The 18,483-nt window shown below is 45.3% G+C and overlaps 2 protein-coding genes across 4 annotated transcripts in view; both read right to left on the reverse strand.

Moving 5' to 3' along the window:
- The window catches only part of LOC129812929 (kinectin-like), a 45,435-nt gene extending 35,282 nt beyond the window's left edge, over positions 1-10,153 (reverse strand). Inside the window, exon 1 of one of the 3 annotated variants that reach the window (XM_055864917.1) lies at positions 9,972-10,153. The gene's annotated coding sequence lies outside the window, so the exon portion shown is untranslated. Of the gene's footprint in view, positions 1-9,749; positions 9,914-9,971 lie in introns of those variants that run through there. The other 2 variants (XM_055864919.1, XM_055864918.1) reach the window with 2 other exon arrangements.
- A 114-nt stretch (positions 10,154-10,267) lies between these two features.
- msh4 (mutS homolog 4) lies at positions 10,268-18,021 on the reverse strand. Its single transcript, XM_055864920.1, has 20 exons — positions 17,774-18,021; positions 17,358-17,531; positions 17,099-17,265; positions 16,831-16,941; positions 16,627-16,742; positions 16,353-16,526; positions 16,063-16,235; positions 15,869-15,936; positions 15,682-15,756; positions 15,530-15,594; positions 15,262-15,431; positions 14,969-15,105; positions 14,618-14,721; positions 14,240-14,364; positions 13,335-13,535; positions 13,092-13,210; positions 11,297-11,425; positions 10,937-11,111; positions 10,759-10,847; positions 10,268-10,636 (listed from the first exon to the last, which is right to left on the reverse strand). Exons 1-20 carry the CDS (start codon positions 17,922-17,924, stop codon positions 10,439-10,441), a joined length of 2,721 nt encoding a protein of 906 aa, XP_055720895.1. The 5' UTR covers positions 17,925-18,021; the 3' UTR covers positions 10,268-10,438.
- Positions 18,022-18,483: the final 462 nt, after the last annotated feature.

The following is an 18,483-nucleotide window of genomic DNA, read 5'->3' on the forward strand; positions in this document are numbered from 1 at the left end:
GGACAGGAGGGTGTATCCATAAAAATTAAACTGTTCTACCTTGTTAGCAAGCATATAGATCCAAGTGGATACAGATCCAAGTTGGCTAGACTTGAAATATAAAAAAGATTAGCTGGCTACTCACTAGCAGGTGTGCTTGAGATGGTTTATATTTTCTATAACGCCTGCTATAATAATTTAGTCATTAGTCGTGAATGTGCATTACGCATGGTTCTGGTTGAATTTGTAACAAAAAAGGGCATTTCATAGACGGACTTGGAAGCCAGAAAAAAAGAAAAAAAAGTTTATCAAATAAATGTGGGTTGAAGGCTTATATTTAGCTTAGGTATACATTTAGCAAGCCCCGAATTCATTAGATTATTCACGACTGTTTGAAATGCAGTGTCTTGACCTTTAAATTGTGCAACAATGCATATTTAGAGAAAAAAAGACCATCATGAATCACCCATAGGATAAAAAAATATATATATATATATATATATATATATACACACACACACATACATATACACTGCTCAAAAAAATAAAAAGGGAACACTAAAATAACACATCCTAGATCTGAATGAATGAAATATTCTTATTAAATACTTTTTTCTTTACATAGTTGAATGTGCTGACAACAAAATCACACAAAAATTATCAATGGAAATCAAATGTATCAACCCATGGAGGTCTGGATTTGGAGTCACACTCAAAATTAAAGTGGAAAACCACACTACAGGCTGATCCAACTTTGATGTAATGTCCTTAAAACAAGTCAAAATGAGGCTCAGTAGTGTGTGTGGCCTCCGCGTGCCTGTATGACCTCCCTACGCCTGGGCATGCTCCTGATGAGGTGGCGGATGGTCTCCTGAGGGATCTCCTACCAGACCTGGACTAAAGCATCCGCCAACTCCTGGACAGTCTGTGGTGCAACGTGGCGTTGGTGGATGGAGCGAGACATGATGTCCCAGATGTGCTCAATTGGATTCAGGTCTGGGGAACGGGCGGGCCAGTCCATAGCATCAATGCCTTCCTCTTGCAGGAACTGCTGACACACTCTAGCCACATGAGGTCTAGCATTGTCTTGCATTAGGAGGAACCCAGGGCCAACCGCACCAGCATATGGTCTCACAAGGCGTCTGAGGATCTCATCTCGGTACCTAATGGCAGTCAGGCTACCTCTGGCGAGCACATGGAGGGCTGTGCGGCCCCCCAAAGAAATGCCACCCCACACCATGACTGACCCACCGCCAAACCGGTCATGCTAGAGGATGTTGCAGGCAGCAGAACGTTCTCCATGGCGTCTCCAGACTCTGTCACATGTGCGTGTGAACCTGCCTTCATCTGTGAAGAGCACAGGGCGCCAGTGGCGAATTTGCCAATCTTGGTGTTCTCTGGCAAATGCCAAACGTCCTGCACGGTGTTGGGCTGTAAGCACAACCCCCACCTGTGGACGTCGGGCCCTCATACCACCCTCATGGAGTCTGTTTCTGACCGTTTGAGCAGACACATGCACACAAGTTCTGGGATACTGTAAAGTCCATGGAAAACAAGAGCACCTCCTCCCAGCTGCCCACTTCACTGAGGCTAGGTAACACGGTCACCACTGATAAGTCTGTGATAATCGAAAACTTCAACAAACATTTCTCAATGGCTGGCCATGCCATCCTCCTGGCGACTCCAACCTTGGCCAACAGCCCCGCCCCCCCCGCTGCTACTCGCCCAAGCCTCCCCAGCTTCTCCTTTACCCATATCCAGATAGCAGATGTTCTGAAAGAGCTGGAAAACCTGGACCCATACAAATCAGCTGGGCTTGACAATCTGGACCCCCTATTTCTGAAACTGTCCGCAGCCATTGACGCACCCCCTATTACCAGCCTGTTCAACTTCTCCTTCGTATCATCTGAGATCCCCAAAGATTGGAAAGCTGCCACGGTCATCCCCCTCTTCAAAGGGGGAGACACCCTGGACCCAAACTGTTACAGACCTATATCCATCCTGCCCTGCCTATCTAAGGTCTTCGAAAGCCAAGTCAACAAACAGATCACTGACCATCTCGAATCCCACCGTACCTTCTCCGCTGTGCAATCCGGTTTCCGAGCCGGTCACGGGTGCACCTCAGCCACGCTCAAGGTACTAAACGATGTCATAACCGCCATCGATAAAAGACATTACTGTGCAGCCGTCTTCATCGACCTGGCCAAGGCTTTCGACTCTGTCAATCACCGTATTCTTATCGGCAGACTCAGTAGCCTCGGTTTTTCTAATGACTTCCTTGCCTGGTTCACCAACTACTTTGCAGACAGAGTTCAGTGTGTCAAATCGGAGGGCATGTTGTCTGGTCCTCTGGCAGTCTCTATGGGGGTACCACAGGGTTCAATTCTCGGGCCGACTCTTTTCTCTGTATATATCAATTATGTTGCTCTTGCTGCGGGCGATTCCCTGATCCACCTCTATGCAGACGACACCATTCTGTATACTTCCGGCCCTTCCTTGGACACTGTGCTATCTAACCTCCAAACGAGCTTCAATGCCATACAACACTCCTTCCGTGGCCTCCAACTGCTCTTAAACGCTAGTAAAACCAAATGCATGCTTTTCAACCGTTCGCTGCCTGCACCCGCACGCCCGACTAGCATCACCACCCTGGACGGTTCCGACCTAGAATATGTGGACATCTATAAGTACCTAGGTGTCTGGCTAGACTGCAAACTCTCCTTCCAGACTCATATCAAACATCTCCAATCCAAAATCAAATCTAGAGTCGGCTTTCTATTCCGCAACAAAGCCTCCTTCACTCACGCCGCCAAACTTACCCTAGTAAAACTGACTATCCTACCGATCCTCGACTTCGGCGATGTCATCTACAAAATAGCTTCCAATACTCTACTCAGCAAACTGGATGCAGTTTATCACAGTGCCATCCGTTTTGTTACTAAAGCACCTTATACGACCCACCACTGCGACCTGTATGCCCTAGTCGGCTGGCCCTCGCTACATGTTCGTCGTCAGACCCACTGGCTCCAGGTCATCTACAAGGCTATGCTAGGTAAAGTGCCGCCTTATCTCAGTTCACTGGTCACGATGGCTACACCCACCCGTAGCACGCGCTCCAGCAGGTGTATCTCACTGATCATCCCTAAAGCCAAAACCTCATTTGGACGCCTTTCCTTCCAGTTCTCTGCTGCCTGCGACTGGAACGAATTGCAAAAATCTCTGAAGTTGGAGACTTTTATCTCCCTCAACAACTTTAAAAATCTGCTATCCGAGCAGCTAACCGATCGCTGCAGCTGTACATTTACATTTAAGTCATTTAGCAGACGCTCTTATCCAGAGCGACTTACAAATTGGTACATAGTCCATCTTTAAACTATCCACCCAATTTACCTACCTCACCCCCCATACTGCTTTTATTTATTTACTTTTCTGCTCTTTTGCACACCAGTATATCTTCTTGCACATGATCATCTGATGATTTATCACTCCAGTGTTAATCTGCTAAATTGTAATTACTCGATTTATTGCCTACCTCATGCCTTTTGCACACATTGTATATAGATTCTCTTTTTTTCTACCATGTTATTGACTTGTTTATTGTTTACTCCATGTGTAACTCTGTGTTGTTGTCTGTTCACACTGCTATGCTTTATCTTGGCCAGGTCGCAGTTGCAAATGAGAACTTGTTCTCAACTAGCCTACCTGGTTAAATAAAGGTGAAAAAAAAAAAAAAAAAAAAAATGTGTGGCCTGCTGGAGGTCATTTTGCAGGGCTCTGGCAGTGCTCCTCCTTGCACAAAGGCGGAGGTAGCGGTCCTGCTGCTGGGTTGTTGCCCTCCTACGGCCTCCTCCACGTCTCCTGATGTACTGGCCTGTCTCCTGGTAGCGCCTCCATGCTCTGGACACTACGCTGACAGACACAGCAAACCTTCTTGCCACAGCTCGCATTGATGTGCCATCCTGGATGAGCTGCACTACCTGAGCCATTTGTGTGGGTTGTAGACTCCGTCTCATGCTACCACTAGAGTGAAAGCACCGCCAGCATTCAAAAGTGACCAAAACATCAGCCAGGAAGCATAGGAACTGAGAAGTGGTCACCACCTGCAGAACCACTTCTTTATTGGGGTTGTCTTGCTAATTGCCTATAATTTCCACCTTTTGTCTATTCCATTTGCACAACAGCATGTGAAATTTATTGTATATATATATATACACACTGCTCAAAAAAATAAAGGGAACACTTAAACAACACAATGTAACTCCAAGTCAATCACACTTCTGTGAAATCAAACTGTCCACTTAGGAAGCAACACTGATTGACAATACATTTCACATGCTGTTGTGCAAATGGAATAGACAAAAGGTGGAAATTATAGGCAATTAGCAAGACACCCCCAAAAAAGGAGTGATTCTGCAGGTGGTGATCACAGACCACTTCTCAGTTCCTATGCTTCCTGGCTGATGTTTTGGTCACTTTTGAATGCTGGCCGTGCTCTCACTCTAGTGGTAGCATGAGACGGAGTCTACAACCCACACAAGTGGCTCAGGTAGTGCAGCTCATCCAGGATGGCACATCAATGCGAGCTGTGGCAAAAAGGTTTGCTGTGTCTGTCAGCGTAGTGTCCAGAGCATGGAGGCGCTACCAGGAGACAGGCCAGTACATCAGGAGACGTGGAGGAGGCCGTAGGAGGGCAACAACCCAGCAGCAGGACCGCTACCTCCGCCTTTGTGCAAGGAGGTGCACTGCCAGCGCCTTGCAAAATGACCTCCAGCAGGCCACAAATGTGCATGTGTCTGCTCAAACGGTCAGAAACAGACTCCATGAGGGTGGTATGAGGGCCCGACGTCCACAGGTGGGGGTTGTGCTTACAGCCCAACACCGTGCAGGACGTTTGGCATTTGCCAGAGAACACCAAGATTGGCAAATTCGCCACTGGCGCCCTGTGCTCTTCACAGATGAAAGCAGGTTCACACTGAGCACATGAGCACATGTAACAGACGTGACAGAGTCTGGAGACGCCGTGGAGAACGTTCTGCTGCCTGTAACATCCTCCAGCATGACCGGTTTGGCGGTGGGTCAGTCATGGTGTGGGGTGGCATTTCTTTGTGGGGCCGCACAGCCCTCCATGTGCTCACCAGAGGAAGCCTGACTGCCATTAGGTACCGAGATGAGATCCTTAGACCCCTTGTGAGACCATATGCTGACACATGCACATTTGTGGCCTGCTGGAGGTCATTTTGCAGGGCTCTGGCAGTGCTCCTCCTTGCACAAAGGCGGAGGTAGCGGTCCTGCTGCTGGGTTGTTGCCCTCCTACGGCCTCCTCCACGTCTCCTGATGTACTGGCCTGTCTCCTGGTAGCGCCTCCATGCTCTGGACACTACGCTGACAGACACAGCAAACCTTCTTGCCACAGCTCGCATTGATGTGCCATCCTGGATGAGCTGCACTACCTGAGCCACTTGTGTGGGTTGTAGACTCCGTCTCATGCTACCACTAGAGTGAGAGCACCGCCAGCATTCAAAAGTGACCAAAACATCAGCCAGGAAGCATAGGAACTGAGAAGTGGTCTGTGGTCACCACCTGCAGAACCATTCCTTTTTTGGGGGTGTCTTACTTATTGCCTATAATTTCCACCTTTTGTCTATTCCATTTGCACAACAGCATGTGAAATGTATTGTCAATCAGTGTTGCTTCCTAAGTGGACAGTTTGATTTCACAGAAGTGTGATTGACTTGGAGTTACATTGTGTTGTTTTAGTGTTCCCTTTATTTTTTTGAGCAGTGTATATATATATACTGCTCAAAAAAAATAAAGGGAACACTTAAACAAGACAATGTAACTCCAAGTCAATCACACTTCTGTGAAATCAAACTGTCCATTTAGGAAGCAACACTGATTGACAATACATTTCACATGCTGTTTGGTGTCAAGTCACAGCAGACACCCCATTCTTTCTGCAGACATCTTTGAATCTTAATTTAGAGTAGATATTTAACAGAGCTTTTTGAAAACTTGGTCACAGTCAGATTTTATCATCATTCTGTTACCAAACTTCACATCTGCATTGTTCCAAGTAAATGTGTTTTTGGAAAACGTTCAGTCTAAATTCCATGAATTTGCCCCTATTCTAACCTCATAATGGTTAATGTGCCAGTTTCTAGTTGATCAGAAGAGCAAATATTGGCACAAGGATTTTTTGCCACATCTCTTTGTTGAATGAGATTTGCTTATCTGTTGAGTAAAATGAGCTTATTGGATACCTCATTTGAAAGTACTTCATCCATATTGGACATGAATCATGATAACAGCAGTAAAAGCAACTAGAGGCTTTCAAGGCTAACAATATGAACCAAAGTTGCTCAATAACAAGAGCTGGGAGTAAAAGGGCATGCTTGGGCATAGGACAATGTACTCAATGGAAGAATTCACATTTTGAATACAAGGTCACACAGACACACAAAGAAACCATAATATATATAGGTGCAAAAGCCACCACTGATTAGCAAGGGGCTGGGCCACAAACCCTTTCAGGGCCAAACCGGAGCAGCCACCGTAACAGGAAACACCCTAGGCGGGACGACTGGGGCTGTGAAAGTAAACACCTCTTAAGCAGAAAAGAACACTAAGGCAGTGTGGACAGGATGGGTGGGGTAAATCGCATCATGCTTGCCTGCTTGCTTTCAGCCCTAGCTATGCTTTAGACTGGAGGGTGAAAAAGTTTCCCAGTACAACAGGAGCCATGTCCCAGCATGGAAATGAGCCCGGACGACAAAGCCCTCTCGGGCCATTGGCTCTCCGGAATCCAGCCACTGGCTAGCTGGAGCTCCTGCTTTGGCAGGGACAGACATGGTGGCCTCTGTGTCAGGAACCCTTTATAAACTATCAGTCCTCAAGGAGAGAAAACAGAACATGACAAACCAGCCTTTAAGGGCACACTACACCTGAGCTGTATCTGTAATGTGTCAGTAATACCGTGTTTAGAAATAACAGCATTAAACGTATTTTTAGTCTGCTAATGTTTCAGTAGGATATAGTCTTGAACAGGCCAAAACATGCATAATTTAAGTCTTGCAAATAATCCCAACAGACAGAGATACTGAGGGTGACATTGATAAGAACCAGCCATTACATCCCTCAGTATCCAGGTTAAGCCATGAGGTTTACTGCAGCTCCTGATAAGGTATCTCAGCAGTCAGCCCTGTGGGTGCCAACAAATAGAACCACCACCCCTTCAAGCCATATCTGGAATAAGACTCACAAGAGAAGGCTGCCATTCACACACACACACAGTCCTAACTGACCAATCATTACTGGGGTGTATTAATTACGCCGAATCTGTTGCAAAACGTTTCTTAAACGGTGGCAAACAGGGAAGAACCTAACTGAATTTGTCCAATAGAAACTAATGTTTTAGTTGCAAAACTTCTTTGGACTAATAATTACAGCCCTAAAGTAAGGAAAAGGAACAGGGGTCAGGACGTATATCGCCTACTGCAAAAATAGCTTATATGGCTGCAACATAAGGACAGCATTTACCAAATGTCATGCAATACAGATTATGTAGATGGCCCCTGTCAACACAAGTCGCTGCGTAATGAATAAGAGCACTTGGGGGACTTTATCCAGTTAAAATGTTAGACATGACAAGTAGAGATCATCTTCAAAATACTGGAGTAGCCTAGCTAGTTAAACACAAACCTCAAGGATCACTCATTCTTCACAACAGCTACAGATGGTGGGAGAGAAATGCACACTGATGTGAGGTTCACAACAATAATTTTATTAGACAATTAGAGATCACATGATAAGCCTAACAACTATTTAGGTGCAGATGACTGGGACAATTCAAAACAGTCATCCCTCCACCCATTAAAACAGTGTAATGATGTGAATGTAACCAGCTAGCTAATGAAACGATTCTACAGATAAAGTAGTAATTTCCTTTACCCACAAAACTGCCTACAATGGGTGTTTTGGGCCATGCTTAATATGAGAACAGGCTCTGTTCTAAGCAAAACTCCCCTAGCTAGTATTGCATAAGGCCTAGCCCCTAGGCTAATCAGTTCTGTTTCAAGGTGATGAAATGTTCAGTCTCTGCTAGCATGCCTTCCATGTCCTTGCACGTAAGTTTGCAAGCAGCACTTGTGGTTAGATATTGTTCTGCTATTATCTTACAAACCATAATGCGAATGTATTATCTGTACTTAACAAAAACATAAATGCAACAATTAAAGATTTTACTGAGCAACAGTTCATAAGGAAATAAGTCAATTTAAATAAATGAATTAGGCCCCAATCTATGGATTTCATTTGACTGGGAATACTATTGTGCAAAAAAGGTAGGAGCATGAATCAGTAAACCAGTTAGTATCTGGTGTTAACACCATTTGCCTCATGCAGCACGACATCTTCGCATAGAGTTGATCAGGCGGTTGATTGTGGCCTGTGGAGTGTTGTCCCACTCTTCAATAGCGTGCGAAGTTGCTGGATATTGGCAGGAACATGCTGTCGCACACGTTGATCCAGAGCATCCCAAACATGCTCAATGGGTGACATGTCTGGTAAATATGCAGGTCATGGAAGAACTGGGACATTTTCAGCTTCCATGCGACGTGGGGCCGTGCATTATCATGCTGAAACATGAGGTGGTGGCAGCGATGAATGGCATGAATAGGCCTCAGGATCACTTCACGGTATCTCTGTGCATTCAAATTGCCATTGATAAAATGCAATTATGTTTGTTGTCTGTAGCTTTTGCCTGCCCATACCCACACCATGGGATACTCGATTCACAGCATTGACATTAGCAAACCGCTCGCCCAATGCCATACATGTGGTCTGCGTTTATGAGGCTGGTTAGAAATAGTGACAATGTAAATAAAATGACGTTGGAGAGAGCTTATGGTAGAGAAATTAACATTAAATTCCTTGGCAACAGCTCTGGTGGACATTCCAGGCAGTCAGAATGCCAGTTGAGCACACCCTCAAAACCTGAGATATGTGGCATTGTGTTGAGTGACAAAACCGCATATTTTAGTGGCCTTTTGTCCCCAACACAAGGTGCACCTGTGTAGTGATCATGCCATTTAAATCACCTTGATATGTCACACCTGTCCGGTGGATCACATCTTGGCAAAGAAGAAATGCAAACTAATTTTAGCACATTTGAGAGAAAGTAACTTTTTGTGCGTTTGGAACATTTCTGGGTTCTTATGTTTCAACTCATGAAACAAGGGACCAAAACTTTACATGTTGCGTTTATATATTTGTTCAGTGTAACTTGATAGCAACGTAACGTTACATCTGAATGGTGGACACGGTACTGACGGGAGGGCTTTGGTAAGGCCTTGCTTTGGATACCAACTAACTAGTTACTAAGCCGTACTGTCATTATTTGACTAGGGGCTCACATGTTTGTGGGTAGTTAATGGATAGCTAACCACTCCGGCTTTTCCAATGAAGCCTACCTTACTTTAGCCACAAACGAAGTACGCCATCTTTTTGGGTCAGGACGTTCAGCTAGCTAAGTAGTTTGCTGTCCAAGGTAAACTAGCTAGCCAGCCAGCAATAAATGAAGTGATTAACGTTACGTTAACCAGTTCCATCTGTGTCAACGTGCTACAAATCATGACACTTACGGTAAAACTTGTCTGGTCAGTGAGTGACGTCTCGATACGCACGGACATAGTTAATATATTTTAAAACAGGTGAAATGCTGGAAACAAAATCATTTGTAGTTTACAAATAACGTTCCCAAAACAGCTACTAACCCAGGAGTACAGCACCTGAGAAGCCAATCCCAACAAAAAGGCCTCGCATATAGTCACCCAGCCCTCTGTCCTGAAATCTGACCCGCTCTTGCGTCCCGATTTTCCGGTAGTGCGTTGGGGCTAGTGCCAGGCCCAGATTACGGTTTCATCTAAGCAAAGCCTCGCGTGACTAGCTCGTTTTAAAAATAAATAATAATGTATGAGAAAATGCAATGTACATACCCTGAGGTGTTTTAGTGCCGCAGTTTCCTAAATGTTGACATTAAATGGAGAGTTCCCAAGAGCAGCACAACTCAACGCTGCCTGTGTATCTTGTTTCGCGGGGGCGGGTCGAAATGTCTCAGCACACAGCGTAAAATTCAACGAAGAGAGGACTGGAGACGAGGATATAGAAAAGGCAGGACCTTCTTCTCTGATAGGGGTTTTGAAGCAACGTGGGTGTTTAAAATGTGGGCCCCTCCCTTGTTGTCCCGCTCCATGTTAATAATACACACTTGGAAAATATAAAAATGGTTTATTTAAATATTACAGATTAACATTGAGAAAACAAATACTACAAATATCTAACAACGTCAATGAATATCATTATAGAAGATATAGTCAAACAGCATCACTCATAAGTCCACAAGCTTCCTTAAAATTCCTCTCCCCATCTCATCGCCCCCTTGACATCCCTTTCCTCATCTGACTCATTCTTCCTCTGTCTCCATGGACACAGGCTCTCCTATGACCTGCAGCTCTGCTTCATAGTGTCTCTTCAGGCTCTTCAGATAGATGCGCAGGCTGTCAGGGTCCAGCCTGGAGTTCCTGGCTGTCTGCAGGAGCCGAGTGGCCAGGTGGTACACTGCTCTCTGCCGTTGCGTTTCCGGATCACTGTGGTGCTTGGCCTGAGTTAGGGTAGGAGGAAGACAACAGGGACTACAGAGAATACGATGATGGATAGTAGGTTAGATCTAAATAATGATACTGGAAGAGCATACCAAAAGCATGGCCTACTGGAAAAGCATACCAAGAGCTGTTGGCTGACTTTAGAGCTAATCTCCTTTGCTTCTTGGATTATGGTTGAAGGCAGTGCAGTCATCTCCGCAGCCCTCAGACCTGCAAGTTGAACATTACAGTAAACCTTTTACAATTAAGGTGAATGATTGAGATTGGACAATGTTAAGTGTCTGATTGTATTTCCTTGCCGTAGTTTCTTTCCTCAGAGCTTCCACGGCTCAGCAGGAAGGTATAGATGACACGCTCTGTACCCGTGTCACCAGTGCGGGTGTGCTGAACCTCCATGTGCTGGTTTTCCACATTGGGGTACAATGTCTCCAGCTCACATAGTTCCAGGAAGTGTGTGGCGAACAGTGTGAACGCCTGGGACCAGCAGGTAAACAGCTGAGCACACATTTATCTTATGATAGATTGTGAACTGAGCAGTGCAAGTAACAGGACGTCAAAGAAAAGAAAGGCCTCCATGATTCATACACAAAAATCCAATTAATCATATATTGTTTCAGACAGGAGAGAGGCACTGTGCTGGTTGGCCACACCGTACCTACCCTGAGGCTAAGGAGGAATTCGCAGACAGAGTGACAGATGCCGACACCCTCCTCAGCACTAGTACCACGCCCAAGCTCGTCTATGATAATGAGAGACCTATCACTCACATTATGGATTAAATATGAGACCTTGGGAGTACAAAGAAATGAATCAGAATTACTTTGCCGTATTTCGAAAATACACTGCTCAAAAAAATAAAGGGAACACTAAAATAACACATCCTAGATCTGAATGAATGAAATATTCTTATTAAATACTTTTTTCTTTACATAGTTGAATGTGCTGACAACAAAATCACACAAAAATGATCAATGGAAATCAAATTTATCAACCCATGGAGGTCTGGATTTGGAGTCACACTCAAAATTAAAGTGGAAAACCACACTACAGGCTGATCCAACTTTGATGGAATGTCCTTAAAACAAGTCAAAATGAGCCTTAGTAGTGTGTGTGGCCTCCACGTGCCTGTATGACCTCCCTACAATGCCTGGGCATGCTCCTGATGAGGTGGCGGATGGTCTCCTGAGGGATCTCCTCCCAGACCTGGACTAAAGCATCCGCCAACTCCTGGACAGTCTGTGGTGCAACGTGGCGTTGGTGGATGGAGCGAGACATGATGTTCCAGATGTGCTCAATTGGATTCAGGTCTGGGGAACGGGCGGGCCAGTCCATAGCATCAATGCCTTCCTCTTGCAGGAACTGCTGACACACTCCAGCCACATGAGGTCTAGCATTGTCTTGCATTAGGAGGAACCCAGGGCCAACCGCACCAGCATATGGTCTCACAAGGGGTCTGAGGATCTCATCTCGGTACCTAATGGCAGTCAGGCTACCTCTGGCGAGCACATGGAGGGCTGTGCGGCCCCCCAAAGAAATGCCACCCCACACCATGACTGACCCACCGCCAAACCGGTCATGCTAGAGGATGTTGCAGGCAGCAGAACGTTCTCCACGGCGTCTCCAGACTCTGTCACATGTGCGTGTGAACCTGCCTTCATCTGTGAAGAGCACAGGGCGCCAGTGGCGAATTTGCCAATCTTGGTGTTCTCTGGCAAATGCCAAACGTCCTGCACGGTGTTGGGCTGCAAGCACAACCCCCACCTGTGGACGTCGGGCCCTCATACCACCCTCATGGAGTCTGTTTCTGACCGTTTGAGCAGACACATGCACATTTGTGGCCTGCTGGAGGTCATTTTGCAGGGCTCTGGCAGTGCTCCTCCTGCTCCTCCTTGCACAAAGGCGGAGGTAGCGGTCCTGCTGCTGGGTTGTTGCCCTCCTACGGCCTCCTCCACGTCTCCTGATGTACTGGCCTGTCTCCTGGTAGCGCCTCCATGCTCTGGACACTACGCTGACAGACACAGCAAACCTTCTTCCCACAGCTCGCATTGATGTGCCATCCTGGATGAGCTGCACTACCTGAGCCACTTGTGTGGGTTGTAGACTCCGTCTCATGCTACCACTAGAATGAAAGCACCGCCAGCATTCAAAAGTGACCAAAACATCAGCCAGGAAGCATAGGAAACTGAGAAGTGGTCTGTGGTCACCACCTGCAGAACCACTCCTTTATTGGGGGTGTCTTGCTAATTGCCTATAATTTCCACCTGTTGTCTATTCCATTTACACAACAGCATGTGAAATTTATTGTCAATCAGTGTTGCTTCCTAAGTGGACAGTTTGATTTCACAGAAGTGTGATTGACTTGGAGTTACATTGTGTTGTTTAAGTGTTCCCTTTATTTTTTTGAGCAGTGTACATACAAAACCACTGAGTGGCAAATATGTATGGGAAATGTACCTCCTTCATTTCCACCATAAAGGTTGAGGAGTTTGTCTCAAAGTCGTCATCCACCCCGATTCTGGTGAAAATCTGGTCAGCAATGCGGAAGGAGGCATACTCAGCAGGGACAAAGGAGCCTAGATCAGATTCATTATATAAGTAACCTGTGAGTAAGCCTGTTGAATGGTTACAACACTGAAAATTAAGTTAATTATATAACTACATTCCTTTTAAAATGTATTTTGTGGTTTCTCTACCCACCTATCTGAGCCATGATCTGGCACAGCGCCACCTGTTTGAGGTAGGTGGACTTGCCGCTCATGTTGGGCCCAGTGATGATGACAAAGTTGCTCCCATCAGAGATGTAGCTGTTGTTGGACACGGGCTGCTGGCCAACGATGCGCTCCAGAATGGGGTGACGACCCTGCTTGATGGCCAGTGTGTCTGTGAACTCAGGACGCACTGCAGGCACAGAAGGAAAACAACTTTAGGAAGAACACAATTCAAATTCATAATTACATGGTTAGAAAATAAATGTTTTACTCAGTGTTGAATTGCTGTGGATGACATTCAGTTGGGTTTGTTATTTTATCACATTTTATGAGAAAGTTCAAAACACTTCTAGCATGCAGTCGAAACAGACATCTACAGTAGTCGTGTCTTGCAGAAAAATTGGTCTGGTCAAATACAGTAATGGTTTCGTGACCAGGGTAATCTGAGAGTGAGATGACAGACAGAGAAGGCTGACAGTCAGCACGTGTCCCTCCAGAGATCCTGTTTCAGACAGCTGTGAGCGATTGGTCACCACCCACATGGTTATGGGAGCTGCTGCCCAGACAACTTAAGCTCGCAGGGCAACCAATGTTAAATAGAGAGCAGATCACAGCAGCCTCTTTGTCACTTATAGAGGAGAACAGAGGGTGCTGCTGCTGACACACTATTTACTCATGCTGCTATGACTGGCTGCTATGTGAGATGGATGAGTGGGTGGGTTTCTTCAGATACTGTCTAAACTCAGAGCGAGGTCACACCACTCCAGGGATAGCTTGAATCTGACTGGATCATATGGTTAGCATGAACTATGAATTTGAGCAACACATACTTTTTGCAGATATGTAGGGAGGAAATTAATAATTGATTACATTTAACTTTCCTGCTTGACTTACCATAGTCTGAGATGGTGCATGCATTGGCTAGTGACAGAAGCATGTCTAGCATGGACACAGCATCAGACAGTTTGTAAAGACAGTGGATATGCTCATGAACTGTATTCAGCAGCTGACACACCACCCTGGAAAGAGATAGGTGGAAACAGTACAAAATGATATACAATGCCAAACCAAACTCAATAGCCCCATCTACTGGGTAAACAATAGTGAGTCAATCCAACTTCCCTCAGTTATATTTTATGACACATGATCATAACAGAAATAAAGGGTAGGTTTGACAGACAGATCAAAGCAAAGAATACATATTTTTCTGTACACATTATACACTGAAAATGTAGCCTGATAATTGTGAGACTGAAGCTGCTCTTTACTCACACATAGGACATGTGAAATATTTCCCTCAGGGCCTCATCACAGCGATCATTCATCTTCATCAGGTCTGCTGTGGTGAAGCTGTAGTTGTTCTTGTGCTTCGTCACCTGAGGAAAGTGTGAATAAAACACAGCAAGAATATGAAAATATATTACTATGGAAAATACCGAACAAGTTTTAGTGTAATATAGAGCCAAAGCAATTCTGACAGGTACAGCCATTTTAAACCATGAACATGAAGCTATATGACACTTTGTAATGGGTTTCTCTCACTTAAAGCTCTGTATCATCCATTCACCATTGCCACAGTCCAGCATTGCCAGGTACAGAGGTGTTCATCAAATAAGTTATTACCTTGATAAAGTCAGCTGGGAGTTCCCCATCAGGTAAAGCTACCCCCTCCAGTTTCATCTGGATGAAGAAGCCTCGAGCTGTGCTGAAGCTGGTGCGTATTGGCAAGCCATACTTCTCCCCCACCTGGTCAACCAGCCCTGTGCATCAACATGGGTCATTATGTAATTCCCACCAAGAAAGACTGACTGTAGGCTACACATAACACAGAGTGTTTGAAATTAATTAGGGATAATACGATAAGAGATTATACATTTGCATATCCCTTTAAAACATCATAACCATCTAGTGAACACCTGCAATGTCATCCACAATCTCAGTGTAGGCTCGCCGGGCGATGTCCAGGAACTCGTTGATGTTGGGGCGCACAGCGTAGCACTTCTGTGTGCGCATGTTGAGGCTCCCCTTCATGTAGCTGGTGTCATCATTAATCACTGACTTGATCTGCTCCAGGATCATGTCAAACCTGAGAACATAACATGATCAATGGAGACAATATGCCTGAGAGGTGTTCTACCTAGAGGCTTGTTAATGGAAAACCCAATCCCTTTAGTGATTATGTACCTGTTGTCTTCCAGTGAGCTGCTGTAAGCCTTCAGCAGAGCAGTGTTACAGTTCTTCAGCACCATCTGTTTACACAATACTGGTAATAAAAAGGCACATGGTACAACAACAGTAATGATTTTGAATATATTATAAGGACACCGAGCACTTACCCTCAGTGGTGGTACCAACTCCAGAGTATGCTTCAGCTGAATCACATGTGTAATCTTTGACTCTGCAACTTGAACCTTCATTGAGAGGAAAATTGACAGATTCTAACATTCCTCTCGCTGTTCCATCATTATGGCTCTGACAACTCTTTTATCTTCAGGAAACCATATAAAAAAAATCTATATGTACCGTTTCCTGCTTGGGGATCTGGACAAGAACAGAGAGCAGTTGGTCTATATCCAGAAAATGTCCAATGGCTGCAGTCACAGTAGAAATGAGCAAAGGAAATACACCAGTTCACACTAATCTGTACAGCACTGTCAATCAATATTGAAAACCTATCACTGTAATATGAGGTAATGCAGTTAGTAGCTGTTACTAACCGTTCTTTAAGCCAAAGAAGAGCTCCTCATCCTGTAACAGCTCTTGAATTGTGTCTAGACGTATGTTTATGGTATCGACATCCAGCAAGGGCTCTAGAATGTTAGAGCGCAGCCTCCTTCCCCCACCAGGGGTTTTGGTGTAGTTCAGCACCCCTAACAGGGTATGTTCACTCCTGCACACACACAAATGTACACACACACTAGACGTCACATACTCTCTTGATGTAGTGACCATGTTTGAAATACTGATAAGTGAGACGGTTTCACATCCTTCTGCCACGCCACCATACCTGTGGTCCCTGTTGTTGACAACCAGCTCCAGGTTAGTGGCAGACGCTGAGTCAACCATGGCAGTATGCTCACTCCCTTTGAAGCTTACTTTCAGTGACTTTGGTGCATAGATGGAGTTCTGAATGAACTCAAAGTATTTCAGTAAAGCAGCCGCAGCTGCCAGGCAATAGTATCTGGGGATGAACACAGTTTACTGGACAGGTTATTCTGCCTGATTGATTATTATGAAGTGACAGACTATTATTGTTGTGCTCTCTGAGCCCAGTGACATACTTAACTTGCACCTCCATAATAACAGTGCTGTACTCTGGTGCAGACAGTTGCTGGATGTATTCCAGCCCTTTTCTCTCATTGAAGTACTTTCTCTGGATTGCAGTGAAAGCTACTGACTGAAACGTAAAGAAGGTTAGGCAACAAATAACACATAAGACAAAAGTCTCACTTCAGCAGTATAGACAGACCACCTTTACTCAGTACCTGAAAGTTTTCTGTGATTAGGCTGTATAGCTTGGTCCCTTTGCCTTTCTCACTGGCAGTGTCTGGCATTAATATCTCGAGTGGCACCAGGATGTGAAGCTTGGTGATAACCTGGTAGTGGATCAGAGACAAGTTTAACACTCCTTTAGTACACTGAGATAACCATGCACTTAGCTAGGCTGCATGGAGATGGATTTGCCTGTCTCTCCCTGTTCTGAGATACTGACGACAGTAAACCAATTCAGCCTGTTTGTTTATTATGTTCTACCTTGGCATAGGTCCCAGTGTCTGCAAACTGATAGAGGACCAGCTCTGGGCATTTCAGGTTGATACTGGCCATGCCAATCTCCCCCCTGGCCAACCCACGCCCTTCTACCACCGCCACAATCACAGAGGCAGCAGTGGCTGATGTCACAGAGGAGCAGCTAGTGGTCACTGCAGGGATGGAGAGAGCGGAATAATTCATCTCTCAAACTGAGACAGCCCAGCGAAAAACAACTCAGTTGCGTGTGTCTGTATTGCTTTACCAGAGGGTTCAGTCTGTGGCGTCCATGCAGGTTGTATGCCTAAAGCCCCAGCTAAGCCTGGGGTCCTCCCAAGTCTGGGGGTCCCCCCCATGAGTCTGGGGGTCCCACAGAATGAGGAGCCACTGGATGGTGGGACAGATGAACTTGTCCTTCCCCCTCTGAAGCTGTGAATCACTTGACCAGTCAAAGAAAGAGGCCATCAACTTGTAGACTACAACTCAATCTAAATAAGCCTGTCTGGCTAAGTGCTTTGTAGCCTAGATAATAAAACATATGAACATGTGTATAAGCCTTATTTAGAGAATTTAGCAGTCCTCAACTTTGCCAACATGATTTCCATTTCATCAGAATCGTTAGCTTTGCTATCTAGCATGCTTGTTTACATATCTAACGTTCAATCGTTTCTGTAGGCCTACCTCTTGTGAGCAGCCCTGCAGATGTTGATCCACGACCGAGTGACACAGGCCCACTTTGTCCGCCTCGATGATCCAAAGGTGACAGCACGGAGCTTCTTCCAGAGTCCGTGGTGTTGCCAGGTGTCAACTCCTCTGTGCTACTTCGAAGCATTTAAAGAGTTTTAATGGTGATTCGGCAGAGAAATTTAGAGAAATTCTAATAAATGTAGGACACGTCACAGTTTGTTAACCTCAAAGAAGCACTCGTTTATAACTTTCCCGCCACGTCAGTGGGCGCGAGTCAGCTAACTTATTCAGCGCACGAGCGTAATACCAGGCACAGTTCACACACACTCTAAGATGCATTTGTAATTCCAAAGCAAACATTAATGGTGCTTCCACAACAACTGGGAGGGGGGAACTTGGTCAAATCATCTTGCCATTGATACCCCGACTTGGAATTCGGAGTTGGATGACTGTTCCAAATATTTTCCCGTCGGAACTAGTTTATTTCCGAGTTTCCAGTTGTCTTGAACGCACTGAAGTCGGAGAAGACCGAGTTCCCAGTTGATTTGAATGCAGCAGTAGACCAGACCCAGCTGCTATATTCAATTTCAATTCAATTCAAGGGGCTTTATTGGCATGGGAAACATGTGTTAACATTGCCAAAGCAAATGAGGTAGACAATACACAAAAGTGAAACAAACAAAACGAATTAACAGTAAACATTA

The sequence above is a fragment of the Salvelinus fontinalis genome, chromosome 16, assembly GCF_029448725.1.
Source record: "Salvelinus fontinalis isolate EN_2023a chromosome 16, ASM2944872v1, whole genome shotgun sequence".
Lineage (NCBI taxonomy): Eukaryota > Metazoa > Chordata > Actinopteri > Salmoniformes > Salmonidae > Salvelinus > Salvelinus fontinalis.